Source organism: Callithrix jacchus, chromosome 8, assembly GCF_049354715.1.
Source record: "Callithrix jacchus isolate 240 chromosome 8, calJac240_pri, whole genome shotgun sequence".
In the NCBI taxonomy this organism is placed as follows: domain Eukaryota; kingdom Metazoa; phylum Chordata; class Mammalia; order Primates; family Cebidae; genus Callithrix; species Callithrix jacchus.
Window position 1 is genome coordinate 114,773,109 of NC_133509.1, and position 23,478 is coordinate 114,796,586.

Sequence of the window (23,478 nt, forward strand, 5' to 3'; positions counted from 1 at the left end):
ATTTTTGTGTTTTTAGTAGAGACGGTGTTTCACCTTGTTGACCAGGATGGTCTTGATCTCTTGACCTCGTGATCCACCTGCCTTGGCCTCCCAAAGTGCTGGGACTACAGGCGTGAGCTACTGCGCCCGGCCAATCCCTTGAATATTTTTAGATCAATTTCACCCATTGGATGAGGCTAATGTATGGTTGATGGATGGTATTTGTTTCATTTATCTGGCATGCATTGAAATCTTCAGGTGCATTAAATCAATGAACAACACAAATTTGGCACATGATTTCCATCCTCTCTTGCATGATAGATGGAGAATCTTAATCAGTGATTGCCCAGAAACCACAGTCTCCAAAATGTCGCCTAAGAGTGCTGAAGAGCTGTTAAATCTAACTTATATGAGTTGACAACATAGAGAAAAGAAAGAAGTCAAATTCAGTTAAATCTAGAAGGAGAAACCCATAGGGTGGAATTATCTGAATTTGACTTTTCCTAGTTTTATTATCCCCCACATTATCACACACTAGTAATAAGTCTGCCTTGACCCAGAGATATGAATTTTAGCCACATGTGGAGAATAGCACCTGGATTCAGCAGCAACTCCTTGAAGTGTCCCCCTTAAATCTCTGTGTGGTGTCCAATGTTCACTTTCTCACAGACCAAGGAGATAAGGACATTTATCTTCTCAGGTAAGGTCCCTCTGTTGAACATTGGAACAAAGGGGCTACACTGCCACTGCCTATCTTTCTGAAAAATGACTGCTGTGATAGCATAACTGTCCCGAGAGCTTTGCTTTGATAGAAGTGTGTTTTTAATGATATGATTTTGGTATCCAGCCCTTTGTGGGTAGTTTGGCATATGTCTTGTACTATTTGAAAAGCACTGACTGATAAAGTGGATGTTAATTGGCAGTTAGTGACTAGACTGCACATCTTTGTTACCCAGCCTTTCAGCTACCTGATCATTAACTAGGAGGAAATGCGTGACCCAGAAGGTCATTACTGTTATTAAGTGGGAAAATACATTGAAATGTTCCAGATTGCTTTTTGATGAATCAGGTGAGCATTTTTAGAAAAGAGAGAGCTTGATTTACAATGGAGTCTGTTTTCAGTCCTGCTCTTTTCCTGTCCCTTAAAGACTAAACAGTATATTCCCAGATTCCCATTGCTTTCTTGCCTAGAACCTCACAATGTTGATATTGACTAAAAAAACAGAAATTTCTTCAGCTCCATTAAGGGAATCTCCAAAATCTTAAAATTTCCAAATAAAATCCTTTCATCTGGCTGCCACTCACTTTAACAGGCTTTGAGAAATAAGTTTTTTTTAATGAAAATGTGATAGAAAGTAATGTAACTGCAGGGCCGGGCGCGGTGGCTCACGCCCATAATCCCAGCACTTTGGGAGGCCGAGGCGGGTGGATCTCAAGGTCAAGAGATCAAGACCATCCTGGTCAACATGATGAAACCCTGTCTCTACTAAAAATACAAAAAAATTAGCTGGGCATGGTGGCATGTGCCTGTAATCCCAGATACTCAGGAGGCTGAGGCAGGAGAATTGCCTGAACCGAGGAGGTGGAGGTTGTGGTGAGCCAAGATTGCGCCATTGCACTTCAGCCTGGGTAACAAGAGTGAAACTCCGTCTCAAAAAAATAAATAAATAAATAAAAAATAAAAAAAAGAAAGTAATGTAACTGCATATGTTTTATTATGTAAAAGTATAATGGTATCCTGTATGTCTTCAGAATCTCCTTTGTCATAAATTGTTTGCATTTGGTAGGATTTTTGCAGATTAAACCTTATCACTCATTTTGAGGACAGTGAATCCTAATTCCTCTTCTTCATTCTTTCTATGACCTTTCTGATTTTCCCTCTTTAGTAATCTCCTCACTGCCCTTGTAATGCAAAAAATAAAAATAAAAATGATCTGATTGGGTGCTGTGAGTCTTGGCAATTAAAACTTCACATGAAATTTGTCTCCTGAGAGAAAATATTACTCTCCCTTTTAATAAAAAGATACAATTAAATACTCCCTCAAACCTCTCTCCCTCAAGTATATTGTCTTATGTAAAAGATGGAAGTGGATCCTTGTTTAGCTGAAAAACTCAAGAGCCAAAAACATTTCTAACTATAAATTGGTTTATGAATATTAAATACCCCAGACTTAGCGCTAATAAAAACAACAAAAAAAGCAAAGCGTGGTGTGCTCTGTGGTTAATAACCTATTGTTGCAATCCTGACTTCACTTCTATGCCCTTAGCATTATTACTTCTTTCCTTCTTTGGGTTGGCTGATGCTTCAAGGTTTAGAAATGCCTTTTCCCAAGGGGGTTTACCTTTTACCACTGAAGAAAGCTATTGAGTTGTTCAGAAATCTCTTTAAATTAGATTTAAAAGGTACTGGGTTTATTTTTGCATGTCTTTTTTTTTTCCTCCAAAGATTAAGATATATTGGATTTTAGAAGGCTCTTTTGGCTCCTTTAAAAAGAAAGTTTATCCCTGTATCAAATAGGACTGAAGGAGCCGTGCTGCACATTTGAAGGCAAGAGCATCTGATCTCCAAAGAATCAGAAAATCTCTTCTTCAGTTGCATTTGTAGGTACTTTTTGTTGTGTTGCCTTTTTAAAAAAATTTTAAACAGGTACAGTTCAAATGAGCACAGCATGGTCCAGATGGTGTTTAAAGCTGCGTAAGTTTCTTTTATGTAACTTTCACTTCCACAAGTATGTTCCAGCTGGGAATCCATAGGGCTATTAAAATTAACTTTATTCATTATATGTTTTTGTTATTCTCATGCACACACACACGTGCCTACATGCACACCCATACACAGACACACAGGTGTGAACATGACCATTGAATCACATCCAGCAGGGCTGAAAGTAACTCTGCGGGGCTTTATTAACTGTGGCACAGGCTAACATTCCATTCAGTTGCAAGACAGAAAAACTCTGCAAGATGAATTTCAAAACAGAGAGGAGAATTGTTACCCGCAGATAAGAATTCTTTGTAAGGCTTTCACCTTCTCATAAAAGTGTTAGTTAAGAAGAGGTGAAAACAGGCATTGCATTCATCTCTAAGTGTGTACAGTAATGGCCTCATTTGGCTGAGATTTCCCAGCAGCAATAATTTGCTTGGTAGAACAGTTGCTCTAAATACCTGGGACATGCATTCTTTCTAGGATTAAACAAATAATACTTGCTGTCCTTTGTATAGAAAGATCACTCTGCTGGTGCACCATTAGCATACATTTGATTTGATTTGTTTGTTAAGCAGCAAAGGTGGATTTCCATGGAGCCATCTATTCTTCCTAGCCATCCTCTTTGCCTCTTACTATATATGCGTGTTCATTCCACTACGTGACGACTTCATACTTACTCTATGTTCTAACTAAATCAAATGAGTCTCTTATTCCCATTCCTTCCTTTTTACTTTCCTGCCATTTCCTGTGCCATTTACCTGGACTATCTGCTCCCACCTTTGACTATCAATATCCTATTTTTTATTCTGTGTCAAAACCAAACACCATCATCCCCATGAATTCCTCTCTAACATCCCATTCAGAAGTCATCTTTCCCTCCTCAGGGCACAGGTTTTTTTTCTTATTTAAGGACATGTATACCAAATGCTTGCCTACTTAATTATAAGCTTCTTGAGGACTGGGGCCATTTCATATGCCTTTTGGTTTTCCCCAAAGCATTAGCTCCAGAAAGAATGGTTGAATGAATGACTGGTGAGTCATCAACCTTGGCATAGTTGGGACTACCCTTTGAGACCACTAAACAGAATTTTTCTCAATGATATGAAATTTATTCCCAGACAAATTGATTGCACCGTTAGCCTCCTTAACATCATCTGCTAAACTGTCTCTTAAGATTATTGAAACACTTTAATACCAGATAGTAAATAACCACCATCTCAAGACCTCCACATGTCCTTTACCTCCAGTTCACCCGTGTTCCTGCAGTGAGACATACCTCTGTCCCCACCATGAGGCAGATTGAGGCTTGGGACAGATGAAGCTTCCAGAACCCAGCTCCAGCACTGTGGCCACTGTCTGATTAATCAGTTCTTCTTCTGCACTGACTATTAAATACTGACTGTTAAATTTTATATGACCCTTGCCAGTATCATTGTTATAGCCAATATGACAGCCACAAAAGACAGTTAAATCTATAAACTGTTTATGGACTGTGTTCACTTCAGTGCAGCAGGGAAGAGACTAGTGATTTCAGTAAGTACTAGGGATCCTTGCTCATTTTCCCAATTTGGCTACAAAAGTTAATGAAATTGAGGGCAACGCTTAAAATACAGATATGGCTATAGATGCATTTTATGATATAAATAAATATAGATAGAGATACACTTGTTTCATGGAGGGGTAACTAGGGAGTTAGATTTCATTTGGATCTCTGTATGCTGAGCAATTGGAAGCATATTAAAACTATTTTTATGTATAAGCATGTACTGCTTTTGCCTATAAGATGTTGCTTATGTGGGAAATTAAGCGTCCAGTCCAGTGTATTCCTGGGTATATAGCTTGTGAAGGTATTTAATACCTAAAGTATATTTATTCTGCATTTAAAGATGTTTAGAGACTCTCGTGTGTTAATGTGTGCTGTGCGACTAGCACTATTTAAATGCTATCCCCCTGCATGCATTAATGTGTGAATTGAAGGGAAGAAGAACAAGAGATGATAAACTGTGTTAACTGCACAATGTTCTACTAAGATTTATGCAAGAACAAACAGTCTAGTGCATTAATGAGAATTTTCTAAGATAGATGTTTATCTTAATGGACTCAGAGGTACTTACAAACAGCATAATTGCCGAAGTCATTTTACAGGGCATTTATTCAGAGTGATTACACTACTCTTACTTTTCTTTATATAAATAATTCCACTAAAAAGTTTAAGTGAGACAGGCTAGTGTGGCCAAAGAATCACAGGTTCCTCCTAGCCTCTGCTCAGCTCAGGCTATTTGAAAAGATGAGAAGCAAAACCCCAAATCTCCATTTTGGCACTTTGCAAAAAATTGGTCCAAATGTTCAATCGCTCCAGTTTTCAGATCTAAATGGCATTTGACTTACTTTAAACCTATAGGAATTCATCTCTGTGGTACATGGTTGTAGAATTGAAACATTAGTTGTTTATGGACTTTTACGGACCATTGAGACATCTTCTGTCTTGAAAGCAAATGTACACTTCCAGAGAAACTCCCATTTTTTAAAAATTTTATATCATTTTTAACTGACAAATAATAATTGTATATATAGGGGCCAATGTGATTTTTCAATGCCTGTATACATTGTGGAATGGTCAACTCAGGATAATTAATATACTCCTCACCTCAAATTTATCATTTCTTTCTGGCAAGAACATTTATAATTTATTCTTTTATGTGAATGAATTTTAAAATACATAATTTTGAAATAGGCAATTCATTAACTCTAGTTACCATACCGTGTAATAGATCAGAACCTATTTCTCCTGAATGAAACTTTGTACTCTTTAACCAACATCTCCTCATTCCCCATCAACCTTTTCCTCCTCAGCCTCTGATAACCACTACTCCATTCTCTACTTCTATGAATTTGACATTTTAGATTTCCACATATAAGTAAGATCATATGGTATTTGTCTTTCTGTGCCTGGCTTATGTCACTAAGCATAGAGTCCTTTAAGCTCTATCCGCATTGTTCCAAATAATAGAATTTCCTTTTTAAATGCTGAATATTATTCCATTATGTATATATATCATCTTAAAAAATTTATTCATCCATTAATGGAAAACTTCCATTCTTGAAAACATAGCTTGTAATGCTATTTCTCCCTTGACATTTTCCAAGATCAGAATGAGTAATAATCTGTCAAGGATGGAAAATACTTCCTCTCTTTCACCTCTTTCATGTTCGTCCTTTGAACATGACTCCTGGTGTGTTAGTCTGTTCTCAAGCTGCTAATAAACACATACCTGAGACTGGGTAATTTATAAAGAAAAGAGGTTTAATGGACCTCACAACTTCACATGGCTGGGAAGGCCTCAAAATCATGGTGGAAGATGAAAGCAAAACAAAGGCGTGTCTTACATGGTGTCAGGCAAGAGAGCATGCTCAGGGAAACTCCCCTTTATAAAACCATGAGATCTCATGAAACTTATTCACTATCACAAGAACAGCAGGGGAAAAACACACCCCATGATTCAATTACTTTCCACCAGCTTCCTCCCATGACACGTGGGAATTATCACAATTCAAGGTGAAATTTGGGTAGGACACAGAGCCAAACCATCTCACCTGTCTTACCCCATTCTACTGAAATCAACAGACATTTCCTAAGTACCTGCCATCCTTTCAAGTTTTTTTCTATGCACCTAGGCTCTGGTCCAGGAGTATAGTAGCCCTGTGGGTGATTTCAGACCAATAATAAATAACACTATTAAGAACTCATCACAGAAGAGTAACATCTCTGACTCGCTGATGTCCATTTCAAACCACATAACGATAGCACGAGGTAGATGACACTGACTCAAATTAACAAAGGAGAAAACTAGGGCACAGTGTTTGTGATTACCTTCGGCTCTCACCCTAATGGACAGAGCTTATGTTTTCTTACTCAAATCACAACACTTCTCCCTCGATATAGTTGCCTCAAGAAGAAGTCGCTCGTCTCCTTCAAGCAGCAATCAAATAGAAGGGAAAATAGTATAAGTCAATATATCTTAAGTACTTTTAGTGTGGTTCAAGAAACTATTGAGTTTCTGTGCTAAAGGGAGTATTTTATTTTTCAGCCTTGGGATCAGAAAAACACTGCATAAAGAAGTGTTTGGGTAGGACCTTAAAAATATATATATAGAATTTCAGCAGGTATAAATGGAATGAAATGCAAATAGAGTTGGGTAAAGAGCATAAAGTCACGAACTTAATACACTTGTTCAGAGAATGGAAAACATTTAGTAGTATGTGGAGGCATTTATAGGGGCAGATGGTAATGGAAGATGATACTGTAAAATTACATTGGAGCCCAGAGGTGGAAGATCTTGAATTTTAATTTTTTTTGAAGTCTGGACTTTGATGGTGAGATACATTTGAACCAACAGAGTGAAACATGAAAACTGTCTTTATCCTGGAAGTACTTTCTAGAGTTTATTAGGAGGAGGAGGTAAGGGTAGACAGGGGGTCTGGGTAGGGAATTTTAGGATTCATCCACATGATCAACCAGGGTAGTAGGAATGAAAACTGGAGTAACATTTTAGAGATGGCTTTGCAGGACTTGGTGCCTGCAGGTGTGACGGGGAGCAGAGAGGATTTGTTACAGAAAAGGGGTCCCGATTTACACCCCAAGGGAGGGTTTCTGGATCTCACTTAAGAATGAATTCAGGGCAAGTTCACAGAGTGAGGTGAAAGCAAGTTTATTAAGAAAGTAAAGGAATAAAAGCTTGGCTACTTCACAGACAGAGCAGCCCCAAGGGCTGCTGCTGGTTGCGTATTTTTATGGTTCTTGATGATATGCTAAACAAAGGGTTGATTATTATTCATGCCTCCCCTTTTTAGACCATATAGGGTAGCTTCCTGACGTTGCCATGGCATTTGTGAACTGACATGTTACTAATAGGAGTGTAGCAGTGAAGATGACCAGAGGTCATTCTCATCGCCATCTTGATTTTGGTAGATATTGGCCAGCATTTTTTTTTGAGACGGCATTTCGCTCTTGTTACCCAGGCTGGAGTGCAATGGCGTGATCTCGGCTCACTGCAACCTCAACCTCCTGGGTTCAGGCGATTCTCCTGCCTCAGTCTCCTGAGTAGCTGGGATTACAGGAACGCACCACCATGCCCAGCTAATTTTTTTGTGTTTTTAGTAGAGGCGGGGTTTCACCATGTTGACCAGGATGGTCTCGATCTCTTGACCTTGTAATCCACCCGCCTTGGACTCCCAAAGTGCTGTGATTACAGGTGTAAGCCACCGCGACCGGCCGTTAGCCAGCTTCTTTACTGCAACCTATTTTATCAGCAAGATCTTTATGACCTGTATCCTTGTGCTGACTCTCTATCTCATCCTGTAACTTGGAAGACCTTAACTATCCGAGAATGCAGCCCAGTGGGTCTCAGCCTTATTTTTCCCAGCTCCTATTCAAGATTCAGTTACTCTGGTTCAAGCACCTCTGACAGATTTAAAGATAATCCTCAGGGTTTGGGCTTGTTCCTAGAGGGCACCATAGACAGAGGCCAGGAAGGCAGCAGAGGGAGAAGATAATCAGTTCAGCCTGGGATATGGTGACTGCTGACATTAACAAGATATTTAATTGAAAATATCGTCCCTTCTGTGTTAGACTGTGTTCTGCTGCTATAAAAGAAATACTTGAGACTAAATAATTTATAGAGAAAAGAGGTTTATTTGGCTCACAGTCTGTAGGCTGTACAAGCAGTAACAGCGACTGCTTGGTTTCTGGCGAGGGCTCAAAAACCTTTTACTCATGGTGAATGGCAAACAGGGAGCAGCTATGTCACATGGTGAGAGAGGGAGCAAGGGAGATAGGAGGTGCCAGCCTTTTGAGTTTCTGAGACAGGGTCTTACTGTCACCCAGGTTAGGGGGCAGTGGTGCGATCATGGCACACTGCAACCTCAACCTCCTGTGCTCAAGCAATCCTACTGCCTTAGCCTCCTGAGTAGCTGGGGCTACAGATTTGCATCACCACACCAAATTTTTAATTTTTAAAAATTTTTTTGTTGAGATGGGACCTCATCATGTTACCCAGGCTGGTCTCAAACTTTGCAGCTCAAGTGATCCTCCCTCCCTTTACTTCCAAAAGTTCTGGGATTACAGGCATGAGCCACTGTGCCCAACTCAGACTTTTAAACAACCAGACCTCATGTGAACTCATAACTATGGGGAGGGCACACAAAGCCATTCATGAGGGATCCACCCCTCTGACCCAGACACCTCCCACCAGGCCCACCTCTAATATTAGGGATATTTCAACATGAGATTTGGAGGGGACACACATCCAAGCTGTGGTGGGCATTGTAATCACAGTGAAGCTTTCCTCATCAGGGCCATACGCAAGTCCCACTCCTTGGTATTATTAGAATGTCAACTGCACCTGGTGAGTAATGAGCACCAAAGGCAGAGACCAATCTGTGGGGCCACTGCACCCTCTCTGCTTATGGTTGTGCTCTCTGTGTTACTCTGTTATCATTGGCTTCAACTTCTAGTAGGACAAAGCTTGACCTGCAGTGACTGAAGACAGGATACATTTTCTTATTTAAGAAGAATTCTGGAGTTTAGGCAACATAAAACTGCTCAGTTTGACTCCTATTATATATTTGACAATATCTGAGTCAGCCTCCTAGTTCTTTTCTTGGCTTCCTCCCCTCCCCGACTTGCCACCTTACGGGCACATGGTGATTGCTGCGGCTCCACATGTCCCATGCAAACCCAAAGAAGAAGGGAAAGCAGTCAGACCAGCCGAGTCTTTTTCTTTGATCAAGAATAGAGCAAGCATTTCTAGAGCCTCGAGAGGACTTCCTTATCTCTTTGCCCAAAGCTACCACATGGCCACTTTGAGTTGCAAAGGAGGCTTGGTTAGGCTGGTTACATTGCCAGCCCTAGCAAGGAGGAAGAGGGAAATGGATATTGACCATGTCTACAATAGTTGCCTTTCCTGCTACACTAACAACACTTTAAAGGCAGGGTCCAAGCTCCATCAGGCCCTACTTATGTCCGTGTATGCCATACTTCTCAACTGGCACTTTGCTAGGCATATAAGGACCTGAGATGAGAAGGGTTTGAGGAGGTACTTCTTGTGCTATGCACTTGTGTCTTTTGAGTTCTCTGAGCAGCTGTAGGAGTATAGAAGATGTATGTCAAACTTTTTTTCAGAACCTCTCAAAACAGAAAAGGAAAAAGCAAGAAAAAGACTACAAGCTGGGAGGAAATCTATGCTGCTGTAGAAATAGAATAGGGCTTGAGTGCATTCTTCAGTAATGAATGCATGAAAAGAAGCCTCTTCAATTATAAATGTGGCTTCTCTTGTTTATTGCCCAGTAATTCTGTTTTATTGATTTCTGTTTCTTTCCAATCACCTCAAATGAGAGTGTGTTGCTTAGAGATCTCGATCCCTAAGAGTTTGTCATTAAAGCTACTCTGCTGTATTTAGTTGTTTATTTTTGCTCAAAGTGTTTGAATCAATATACATACAAACAAAACACTTTTTCCTTTGCTCCCTAGAAGACTAAAGAAAAAAAAAGTCTAGAAAAACTAAAAAAAGATGCTTAGATTTTTTTTAAAGTCCCAGCAAATGACATATTGATTTTTTTCAAAGAGGCAGAGTGTAAATTAAGAATATTTTTCTGACACAGTTTTTAAAGATGCCACTGACTCAGCAGAGTTTGTGCTTATTGACTTTCTCTTCCTAGAGGGCCAGGGTTGAAAGGCAGCCCACATTTCCCGAGATCAGCTGGCTTACAAAGTTCTCTGAGGGAAGTTAGCCTTAAAACCAAAGCGAGCAAAGGTTCTTGCTTCCCTGTGATAAGGTCTCAGTTCTGGTTTTGTCATCTACTACACCAGTTCTGTGTATAAGGATGTTGTAATTTTTTTTCCAGAAAATGATATGGTCATCCTTCTTTTTCAAAGTGGTTGTGTTAAAACCCAGAATTCCCAGAAGTAGAAAGAAGTGGAAATAAACAAAAGCTGCAGCCTTATTCGAGATTATCTGGAATGTTACTAAGTGGGTCTGGGCAGAGAGAGGGGAGTGAGGGTGGGAGCATGTGCATTAAAAGTGCCACACCAGTAGAGGAACAGTAGTGCTGCCTCCTACTAGTACCTTGGAGAGAATAAAGCTAGTTAAGACCCCACAGTCATGAGGGTAGGAGGGAAGCACGAAGGACACAGTTTCAGGAACATAATCCATTTGTCATAATTTGGGTTTCTGAAACCATGTCACACTCCTTTGGCCTGTTCAGAATCATTTTGCAGAACTGCTCTCAGGGGTAGCTATATAATTTGTAGAAACCAATGCAAAATAAAACTAAGGAGCCCCTTGCCCAAAAATCAAGAAAAAAAAAAAAAGTGTTAAAAGTGCTAAAATAGAATTTCCTTTCCCTTTCTTCAATAGTCTATTTATTATTTTTTAATTTGCTATCAAATGATATTTAAATAAATAAAAATGTAAATTAGCATGAATATGACCATTCTTCTTTATATTGGATGGAATCCCAGTTTTAAATGCAGATATAAGAGCATTCAACTCAAATGCAGAATCACTGAAATAACACAATTTTTATGTCATATCCCAAATATGCATATGTCTTTTGTTCTTACTGGAAGAGTGGAAATGCCATCCAAAAGTAACTTACTGGTTTTTGTTTCACTTCTTGATACATGCACATTCTACCCACACTTTTTAACTTCAGCCAACTGATGCATCAGGTAGGACTAAAAAAAGAGGTCTCTTGGGAGGCCGAGGCAGGTGGATCACGAGGTCAAGAGATCGAGACCATCCTGGTCAACATGGTGAAACGCTGTCCTACTAAAAATACAAAAAAATTAGCTGGGCATGGTGGCACATGCCTGTAATCCCGGCTACTCAGGAGGCTGAGGCAGAAGAATTGCCTGTACCCAGGAGGCGGAGGTTGCGGTGAGCCGAGATCGCGCCATTGCACTCCAGTCTGGGTAACAAGAGCGAAACTCCGTCTCATAAATAAAATAAAATAAAATAAAATAAAATAAAGAGGTCTCTGGGTTGCCCTATCTTCCTCTTTAATGACATTGTCTTTAGTGTAAATGGTTGATTAATACAGAGACATAAGAACGGATGTGATAGGTTCTCCTGATTGTGTTTCTCACAATGCCATTGCCTTCACTCTGCTTTCTAAGCAACTTCTGGTTCAAAGGGAGAGCATGAGCTACTGCGGCTGTCGGTAGATGTAACATCCTTGCCTATTATACAGAGGACATGATATAGAACCCGAGAGAGGAAAAGCCAAGGAGGCCAGCTTTGGACTGAGAACTTATTCTAGTCACTCTTGCCTAGAAGACAATACCAACCTTCCAAGGAGAAAGATTGGGGGATAAATTCAAATTAAGCTGTTTGATTCAGATTACTCTAGTAAGTGGCGAGTCCACAGGATTCTGCGCTTCTGGGGCATCAGGAACACTATATGAGGATGGGTGGCAAAGAATGAAAGTGGACACGCGCACTGCATGTATCTCCTCTGCTTGCTTTCATGCCCCATTGTCCCACTGAACTTCACTTAACACAAGTGCAAAGATAAATGATTAGGAATTTCAAGATGGTAAGAGCAGAGCATAAAACCTAGCAAAGGGTCTTTGTGAGGATAAAGCCCTGTGTGACCTCATGGATCTCATGCCTGTGATTACACCTACTGTATTTCCAACACCCACTTTGACAGCAAATGAGTGTTGCTCTAGAACAGGGAAAAATTAGCCTCACTGTCCATCAGAAATGAGAAACGATTCATCTCAACTCTTTACACATAGACCTTCTACTGTGCTTGCTTTTGTAATTTTCAATCAATATCTAAGATAGGTTTATTTATTTCATACTAATTGCAGCCTGGGAATAAGGATGTCACTTCTGGGGGTAAGTGGGCCCATCTGGGTTTTTTTTTTTTTTTTGAACTTCTCACTTAATAGCACCTGAAGACATTCCCTAACTAGAGATTTATTATATAAATCACACAGCTTTATGTGAACCTTTACATAAAACCTGTAAGACAGTTTTAAAATCCACATTTCTCTGTGGGAGGTTGGTATTTTCTTCTAGACATGAGTAGGGATAAATTCTCAATCCAAAACTGTCCTCCTTTGCATTTTTTTCTCTACTGGGGCTTTATACCATGTTCTCAAATTGACTCTCATTTTTCCTTCATGGTTTCATCTCAGACTTACTAGCTGCAAATCACTTGCAACTCCCTATTTTATGAAGTCCAGTTTCAAATACCCAAACCTTGCTTTAACTTCTGCTGTTGCTCTTACACTTGTCTCTCACTTTTCTAACATTACATTACACGGTTGAGTGGGAGATACTTTTTTTTCCAGCATAATAAGAAAAAGATCGTCTTTTATTTCTAGAAGTTGCATTTTATATTTGTTTCCTTGCATTTGATTGTTCTAGATAGGTTTTTTATGCCACACACTAAGTTTTGGGATGTAGTAATGTGCACTCTTCTTGAGCATGCATCTCTTTCTTAGAAGGAAGTCTTAAGAGAGGAAAACAGGAAGAAAGGCAGGGAAGAAGGGAGGGAAAAAAATCTATCTGGTCTTTGGAGCTTAAATTTCCCTTATAACGGTGAGACCCTAAATACTCAAAATGATTATTTATGGTGAAAACAAAAGAGTCGACAGTGGAAACACAGCCAAGCCTTTCTGATTAGCAATCCTAGAGAGATCAGCACCAACAAGAAAGAACAGCAGCCATCAAAGCCAGGCCTTTATGTCTACGTAATCAACAGGCACCTAATCTAGATTTTTAAAGATGGTGTGGCTTGGGTGGGTGATTTTATTTATTTTATTTTTCTGTCTCCTGAGTAATATGTAATTTCTTCAGGCCAAGAAATAAATTGAAAGGATTTAGAGGGATTTGCTTATCAGTGGAACACCACGTAGCATTACATTCCTCCTGCTTTTGGGAAGGTCCATTGAAGTTTGGTTAATCTTCTGTGGTTCAATACTCCTCTTCCCTCTGTCAGCCTGCCTTGAACAACAGATTAATCCCTTTCCACCCACTCTCTTCTCCTTCCTCCCTCCCTTTTCTCTTGATCTACCCTTCCCTTTTTGAGCAAATAGAAGAAAAATCTTAAAAGTGGGGAAAAAAAATTTGGACTGCTGCACCACATTTATTTATATAATCCTTGAAGACCTCAAGGATAGAAATAAAGGATCCCAATCCCCAGCACAAAATTTGGCCAAGTTTAGCTTGGTTTTTCTACCGTTAATTAAATCTTGAGTCTGCAAAGGGATTTCCTTAAAGACTAATTCATTAGCAAAAGTTATTATAAGTCATGTCATTCTTTATCCTGCTCTAGTATATGCATTGTGAGAAAGAAGAAGAAGAATATGCAGACTATTGAAGATAGGCAGAGGTTTTAGGGAAGTGGGTAATAGTATTTGCTTGAATTTCTATATAGTCTGCTGTATTTAGTGACAGTGAGTAATCATTGTTACTGTAGGTACTGCTTATGAGACCAACACTAATTTTTAAGATTTTTATAGCTAATGATTTAGCAACTAATCATCATTTTTCTGGTTTGACTTGGCTTAAATCTCAGTAGTCTCTAAAGTCCATGAGGACAAGGTCCAGGTCAGCCCAGCCCCAAGCACAGTGATGGGCACGTAACAGGCAATTAATAAACCCTTGTAGAGGAAATTAGTGAGTGAATGAGTTGATGCAGACGTCAGTGAAAATGCAAATAAAATCACATATCCAGAATATTTTTTAAAAATAATTCAGATTTTTAGAGAGCTCTGTTCCAATAACCTAATTTTGGTCAGACCACATGCAGTGTCTTTAGCTCAGGGCAATTCTCTTTAAAGCTTTCTCATGTCATAGAAATATGAGCAAGTACATTATGCATGTAGCCATACCTTGGCAAGTGATTATCTTCAGGAGTAGGTAGAGGGGAGAGAGGAAGGTAATAGCTGGAAGAACCCATGACATAAACCCTTATAAGACAGTTTTAAAATTCACACAGTGTTGTTCCAATCGAAATACTTCAGCACACAGAGGTAAGATACAAGAGTCACCTTAGATAGCATCTTCACAAGACTAGAATTCTGCCTCTTCATCTCCAGCATTCAGGACCTCCTTTATGAGATGCCCCCATCTTTCATGTTTGAGTATGACAAGTTAAAGTCATTTGTGTTTCATTTTATCATAACAATGTCAGTTGCTTCCAAAGGTAACTCTCCATGGGATGCTTAATCAGACTAAAATAAGAGTATAGGTATCACAGTCATATAATCTTACCACATTGTAAGGTTGTTTCTGTATTGGGCTTGAGTTGAGTGAGTGATAGAGATGGGAGACAGAGGGAGATAACGACTTCTAACAAGCTTGCCAACCTCTGTGTTTTTTCTATTTGGTTTAATATAAAAATCATTGGCCAGACACGGTGGCTACGCCTGTAGTAGCCACTTTGGGAGGCTGAGGTGGGTGACTCACATGAGGCCACGAGTTACCAGCCTTAGCAACATAGCAAAACCCTATCTTTACAAAAAATAAAAATAAAATAAATAGTCTTGACAATATGGCAAGACCCAATCTCTACAAAAAAATAAAAATAAATAAATTAGTCGGGTGTAGTGACATGTGCCTGTATTCCCAGATACTTAGGAGGCTGAGGCAGGAGGATCACTTGAGCTCAAGAAGGTCAAGGCTGAAGTGAGCCATGATCATGCCCCTGCACTCTAGCCTAGGTGACTGAGAGAGCTCCTCTGTCTCAAAAAAAAAAAAAAAAAAAAATCATCTAGTTGTGTGTGTGTGCGTGTGTGTGTGTGTGTGTGTGTTAGCATTGATCAAAGATGTGACTCTGCAATGGGAACAATTTGGTAAAGAAAATCTTAATAGATACATTTAAAAAAATGGTCCAACTTTTCAAAGCTCATTAAAGGTTATAGGTTTACTTAGAGTCACTGGGTATTAGGTAATTGAAAATGTCTTTCAGGCAGCTTGTATTTAAATAGAGAATGAACATTCATAATGAAGCTAGATGGGGCTTTCTCTCATTTGAGATATTCAGAGCTCCAAGTCCATCTTGGAGTGAAAGTATAGAGGGGAAAGAACTAAAACACCAAGCATTTAAAGGAATTTAATTCTTTTTTAGCATGGAGCAGCTGCAGAGATGTATGGCTGTTTTCTGTGGGGCTTCAGAATATTTATGGGCCTTTCTCTTTTCCTTTTTCACTGGAAGAAAGGAGATCATTATTCTTGAGTGTTATTTATAATTTCATAAAGCTGTTCTGTGGCAGGACTTATTTTATCTCATACTTAATCTCAAATAACTGTGCTTCCAAGGAGATGGGTGGAGAAAAATGATTATCCCTCAAATGATTAGCCTATTACCAGCGTAAGATAAAGGGCTGAAGGGTGGAGTGTGAAGTAACAAAAGGCAATTGGGCAGTAAGGAGGGAACAGAGTGAAACGGTCTTGAGCGGTTCTGATCACAGCTCACAGCAGTAGACACTTCCTTCATACCCAATAATGGATTAATAACGAAGACCAGTGTAGAACCATCCCCTTGCTGAGAAAGGGTAAAACACTTCTGAGTACATAATTAGAAATGGATAATCATAGAACAATAACTCACTGGAGGAAAATATGCCAGATTTGTGAAACTTAGGGAATTGGAAGGTAAATATGCCCATAAATTTACTTGGGTGGACGGAGTTCTGAGCTTTCTTCTGTCCCACCTTTATTCTAAGGTAATTTCAATAAACATTGTTAGGGGAAAAAAAAGAACATAAATGCAATAAAAAAAATCTTCCAGGAAAGGAATATATAGGGCTCCTGCCAGAGAGATATTTTATTGAAAGTTATTATAATACCTATCTTTAGTTTTACGAGTCCTAACACAGAACAAAGCAATTTAAACACGTGGATTAAAAATATGAAATACATATTTTACCATACAGTAGTATGAATTATTGTTTTTAATATAGGACTTGGCTAATATATAGGGCCAGAGGAGTATTTTCCTCCCCTTGAGAAAGCAAGGTAAGGTGCTTAATATGCATTGCGAAGCTGACTTGCAGTCGTACTGAGGCACTACGCTCTGTAAATCACGTGCAGTAACTTCCAACAGAATGGGACAGATGACACAGGTGAGATGCAGGGAGTGGGAGGAGTAGAGTAGTCTGATAGGGCAGAGCATCAAATTCATGCTCATTATCTAAGTTTACAAGAACATAGGTCAAGTAGTGGTCACACTGTCATTGCAGTCCATCTCTTCCCTCTAGTCATCCTGAATTGCGGGTATACAAATCAACTGTGTTTTAGACCTCTAAGCCTTTGCAAATACCATTTCACTGGAAACACCCTTTTCCAGCCCACAGTCCTCACTTCCTTCCCCCGTCTCATCACTGTCTGTCCCTGAGGGTTCATTTCCCACATGCTCTCCACTTTCCGGCTATTTCTTCCCTTTTGCACCTTAACGCTTCCTCTTGTCAGAGCATTCCGTTTACTGTATCAAGTTTGCCTGTTTACTTGGCTGCCTCACCAGAGACTGTGAATTCCCAGAGCAGAGGAACTATGTCTTATCTATAACTTGATCCCTTTTAACTGTTACACAGCTTGACACATAAGGGTTTGAAAAAGATTCATTAAAGTCATGAATGAAAGAAAGAAGCACCTTGATGATATATCCCACTGACAGTAAATCCAGCAGCCCAGCCACTGTCAAAATTATTTGGTTTGTAGGTGGTCATAGATTTTTTTTTTTAATTCTTCCTTGAATAATTCTAGAGAATATTGGTATTTGACATAGGGGTATTATCATGTGTCAACACTTTATGGGTAGCCATTGGGAGTTATGAGTGCTTTAGACAATCACTGTGAGGGGAAACATGTGAAGATGACACTGAAGGCACCTTGATAAACATTCCCAATGTAATTATGAATAGAAGAGTTTCGTAAAGCAATACTGTTTCCTGAAGGTGCATGGATGGTGGGCAGTTAAAGATAGCAGAGGTCTCTACAAGTGTTTATACGCTTGGTTACTGTGAGTACTAAATTAATATGAATTAACTGCTCAGCACAAAGCCTAAATGTAGCCAGTGTTTAATAAGTGGTAAATGTTATTAGGAGGCATGATTCTAGATAGTCCAGATATCCATTTCTTTGCAGGCATACTAACCGCTCTTTTTTCTAATTAAAAGAAATTATGGAAAATGGTTGTGATTATGGGAACATACACACACATACAGCCTAAGGTTACTGCATTTTATTAAAAGACAGAGGTCCACAGTTCGGCTCTACTCATAGCAATTCTATTCTGAGACTGTGTATGTCTGCAACATGCAACCTGTTTTATCAGCCACGAAAAGCAATCAAAGAAGTGCGCCTTTTCTTCCAAGGTTCAGCATCAGATCCTGCATTTGCTTACATCTGAAAAAGGACAAAGACTGAAAAAATTTTTTAAAAAACCCTGCTAAAAGCATGCCCTGGGTTTTCTGAAAGTATCTTTGAATCCAATTGCCATTCATTTAGGATATGATCTTAAGCTGCTCATATCATCCAAAAGCCTTGGTTTGTAATGTTTGGATTTTCTGGATGTTAAGGACGGAAGCAGAAAATAAAAGTCTAAGTGTAGCATTCTTAATTCTAAGCATTTTTGCTAATTAGGGCCTCTAGCAGAGCAAGTCTTTCTAAACTACACCGTGTTCTGTGGCAGGTGTGGCCAATGTTGCATGCCAGGTTCTCTAGAGAAACACTGGTTACCACATCTGGCAAAGAGGGACTGAGATGTTTGTAATTGCTTTGGGAGTTTCAGTTGGCTGTACCTCTAAATGGTAATGAGGTCTCAGAGACAGAAAGGAAGAAACCGAATTCATGTAAGACCCACACCGATTGGCTACATCCACAGCCACTAAAAGCAGGTCATCTTTGAATGGGTTTTTAAGCTCTTTTTGAATACACTTTTCTTTATCATTCCTCATAGCAGGTGCAACTAGAAATAGTGTGTGTACCATAAAATGGAAGTAGTGAATTGTCAGCAAAGACGAACATTTCTAATGTGGGATAAATCATAACAAATAGAGCACATAGGCAGATAACAAATATATTTAAATTAAGAGTGACTATCAGGCTTGAAATTACTTTGATTGACTAAGAGGCTGATGTTGACTGATTTACTTTGTGAAGTAACTAAGTGCATGTGTACGCGCGTGCGCACACGCACACACATCCTAGGTCATTTTCTGAATTTAAGTGGAGGATTTGGGATTCAGTGGCACTATGTCTAGAGCAAGGCCATTCTTCCCACACACTGATGGACCAGTTTTCACGTGAACTCCTTTAAGTCTGGGCACCATTGCTAGGAGCTACTGGTAAATGTGGTTCTGTTGCCTTGGAAAACATTATATTCATATAGAAGATCAGCAGAAATGAAATCTTTGGGAAGTGGAGCATAGAGAGGGTTAAAGGTGGAAAAAGAGGGTCAGAACATGAAGGATGCTGTGTGGGCTCTGCAGTGAGGATTAGGGGCCCGTTCTTGGGATGGAATTGGAGGTGGAGAAGGGGTGGGAGAGTGGGGCTGTGGGTAGTGTCACCTAAACCACAGGGAGAGAAACTTTGTAGTATGAGGGGAAGCCAAGAAAGCAGAGGAAGACAGTAAGCATGTTTTCAACCTCAGAGTCTACTCCCTTTTCTGAAGGAAAAAAAATTACACCGTTTCCTTTGGCACATGCAAATAAAGATGTCTCCTTTGAGTTAAAGATTCGACTCGTAGTAACATGTTAATGTGTGTTTTGGTTTCTACTGAAGTTATGCATTGTTTTTATACATTTGGTTAATGACTTTTCTAAAACTTTACTGCCAGGCCTTCAGTACTTGAAAGCAGCTCATTAGATTTTCATTAACTCACTAGCTTTCACTCAACACTAGGAATCAAAGTCCTACAGGGCCATTCTGCAAGGCCCTTATAGTCAACTCATTAACAATTTCCAGTTGAACACACTTTAGCAGTGTATTTTCAACCTTTTTATTACCACCACCCCAAGGAGTTTTTCAGACAAATTTCCCCCCAATTGCCCTTTCCCACAAAATTTCAGTTCCGAAGATATACTATGTATTCATTTATGTAAATGTGGACTTTTGGAGGGTCACAGACTATTGTCGTATTTAAAATACTCCCCAGCCCAAATCAACTTTTCCTGCTTTTGGTGGGAGACATTGCCCCTATAGAGAATGTATGCTTAAAAACTACCAAACAATGATTGTGGTCCTTCCAGAATAGTGTTTTCCTCATAATTGCCTTCTTTGTTTGAACAGTTAACTCTTTTCAGGTTTAGCAGCTCCTTTCCCTAAGTAACTAGAAGTGGAGCTATTCTAAGGCCTCCTCTCAGAAGGAAAATGCTTACCATGTCTCTAACACAAATAACAGTGCCCTAGGATGTAACTATCAGTTTCAGTTGCTGTAACTGAAACAAACAATTCAGTAGTCTTTTAGGGTTTTGTTTTTTTAAATATGTTTAAAAATTCATTTTTTTCGGTGTGGGGAGGGAGAGCATCAGGATAAATAGCTAATGCATGTGGGGCTTAATACCTAAGTGATGGGTGGATAGGTGCAGCAAACCACCATGGCACCCACTTACCTATGTAACCAGCCTGCCCATTCTGCACATGTGTCCTGGAACTTAAGTAAAATTTAAAAACTAAAAATTGGTTTTTCTGCTAACCTTAAGGAAGACCAAGGCTTGAACTGTCTCCCTTTTAGATGCAGAATAAAGATCAATATTGTTGTTTAAGGCACTTCTCTGCCACTGTTAATTAAGTCAAAGAATTATCTAATGTGGCCTTTCCAGTTCTTTGCTGTGTCTAGTAATTCTATGCTGTGTCTAGTAATTCTATACCTAGTAATTCTATCCTTAAAAAAGGATATTTTCTGGAAATCCTGAGTATAAGGGCTGTCATATGTATTCATTCAATAGCGCTGCCATAACAAAATATCCCTGACTTGGTGGCTTAAGCAATAGACATTTATTTCCTTGAAATTCTAGAGGCTGGAAGCCTGAAATCAAGGTGTCAGTAGACTTAGTGTCTTCTGGGAACTCTCTCCTTGGCCTGTAGATGACTATCTTCTAGTGTCTTTATATGTCCTTTTGACTCCAACTGTGTATGTCTGTGTCCAAATCTCCACTTTTTTGAGGGACACAAGTCATATTGGATTGGGGCCCATCCTAATGACTTCATTGTAACCTAATTACCTCTTTAAGGCTCTGGATCCAAATACAGTCACATTCTGAGGCGCTGGGGAATAGGATATCAACATATGAATTTTGAGGGGACATAATTCTGTCCATGTCATGTAAGACCAGGTACAAAGAAGCCTATTCCAAGCCACAAATACAGTTTGACTAAGATGTATTTGTTCAAATCCCCACTATGTGTTTTACTAGCTGTATGTCTTTCAGCCACTCACTTAACCTGCCTAACTGCAATTCTAATTAAGCCTATAATAGTCATCCCTGTCCCAAAAGATGGTTGTGAGAATTGCGTCTAATTAATAACTAAAAAGTGTATATGTCTAGCACAGCATCTGCCTTGTAGTAACTGCTCAATAGAAGAGAAGTGGTTTATTACAACTTTCTTTTGAATTTGGATCCAGACTTTTTGGGAACTGGAAGATTGACAAGTCAGTAAATATTAGTAACATCAAGAAAGAGAAATAAATGAGCATTATTGAGCTATAATATATTGAGTCCTCTTATGCACATAGTGGGCCAAAAGTTTGGTTTTTGCATAAGATCTGTAGATTCATTCATTGAACAATATTTATTGTGCATTGCAATATTTACCAAATACAGAAATCAGTCATCTCACCTAGGTATGGAGGGCTCTACTCACAGCCAATACTCAGTCTCCCATATTCCTTGTAATAGATTCCCTGGCATTGGGGAATTTGTGAGACTCAGATATTAAAAGGTGCCTCAAGTTGAACTACTATTACTGCAGTCAGAAATATTTTTGCTTTCTTCAGAAACAACCTTACCTATATTCAGGGGCTATTGTGTGGTATCATACTACTGGTCCACATTACCAATTCAGCTGCTACAGCAATTACATAAAGGAATTCTTGATAACGGTAAAAGCCATTATGCTGTTCCTGAGAGAATGCATTCCACAGCATTCATTAACTGTGCCAGCCTGGAGATGCACAACTACCACTGTATACACTTGAGATCACACACTGTAAGGACTGGAACTCTCTCACAGCCACAGTATATATCTGTGTTGCTTTGCACTCTTGCATTGCTCATCCTTTACAACAGCCCTTCTCCTGTCCTCATTCTCAAAACTAAAATTAAAATCAGAATGAAGTAAGGCTGCAGAATGTCGTTTATGGGGATGGATTAGGCTTCAGTCTCCTGGAACCACCGTGGGTCACTCAGCTCCATGGAAGACCCCCCCAGATGGTCTAGACCCAGAGTCATTCACAGCCACAGAGTAGTTAAAAATTTTTCATCCTATAGTATGCCCTTTTTAGAAAAAATAATCATAATGATGGGAGATAGTGATAAATCTTTGATGTCTTTATTCATTAGTTTCCTGATCTCTCTCTCTCTCTCTTCTCTTCCCCTACCCCATTATTTTCTCTTTGACGTGAACAGCCAACATCAGATGATCTTGTTTCATCTGCTGAATGTTCAAGTGATGATGAAGACTTCGTTGAATGTGAGCCGAGTACAGGTAGGTCAGGTCAGTCTTGTTTTGCTTGCTTTTTCTTTTGCAAAAAACAATACATACATATATGTGATTATACATGTGTTTTATATAGAGATTATAGTGTGTTAATGTGTGTATATTTTTTATATCTATATATGTATAAGCATACATATATAAATATTGTATCAGTGAAGGCATCAAATCCCATGGAAGGAGCAATAAGATCCTAGAAAAATTTTAAGTCAGTCTCTTGATAGCTAACAAAAAAATCATGGTATATGACTTAACATTGGGCAGACAGATGCCCAGATTTACCACTGGAGCAGCAAATGTGTAGCAGCCAGTGGCATTATTGGTTTGAAATAACGAAATTTGAAATATGAAATTAACAGAGGGTGGGAACGTGAGGAAATGTATATTGGAATGACATCAAAAAAGGATGAAACCATGGAGGAGCTTAAAGATTGGTAAGTGGAGCCATAAAGATTGGTAAATATCACTTAAAACTCACTAATTGTTCTGAGCTAAGAGAACCAAATATATATATACATACATATATATATATATATATATTTTCCATGGGATTTCAACAGCAGTTAACATGGTATTATCTTTATACTAATTTTGTTAACTGTGTGTCTACAGAAGTTGTGCAACAAGATAGTAAGCACAAAATTAGTACTGTACCATGCCGTGTCAACAGCTGTGATGCTTCAAAATGTATCTACTGTGCTGAAGTTGAGAAGACTTTAGCAATCAGAAGCTTCAATGTGTTCCCCATTTGGACCCAGATACATTTTGATGTTTTATGGTTTTTCTTTATAGTGAGCTATATATGAGATAATGTCCAGCAGGCAATTGTGGTCCCCAATTATTTCCTATCAACTTTTCCCAGTCATCTGTTTTGAGACTTACTATAATTTGAACATTTATATGTATATAATAGAGAACAGATATCATCGAATTTCTGTGTATGTTTACTAGAATTAAAAGTTGGAGTTGGGCCAGGATCTTATTTCTGCAAAGACTAAAATAAATATAAAACTTTCTAGTTGAATTTTTGGGTTGTTTTCCATTTTTTTTTTTCCTTTT

The 23,478-nt window shown here is 39.0% G+C and overlaps 1 protein-coding gene across 50 annotated transcripts in view; it reads left to right on the plus strand.

Moving 5' to 3' along the window:
• The window catches only part of NRXN3 (neurexin 3), a 1,708,033-nt gene that overhangs the window by 1,628,357 nt on the left and 56,198 nt on the right, over positions 1-23,478 (plus strand). For 31 of the 50 annotated variants that reach the window (XR_013521429.1, XR_013521431.1, XM_078335524.1 and 28 more), the window contains one exon: positions 22,332-22,419. Coding sequence is in view for 46 of the 50 variants with exons in the window: in XM_078335524.1 (XP_078191650.1) it covers positions 22,332-22,419 (88 nt within the window). In the remaining 4 variants the exon portion in view is untranslated. The remainder of the gene's footprint in view (positions 1-22,331; positions 22,420-23,478) is intronic. The other 19 variants (XR_013521430.1, XR_013521432.1, XM_078335527.1 and 16 more) reach the window with 1 other exon arrangement.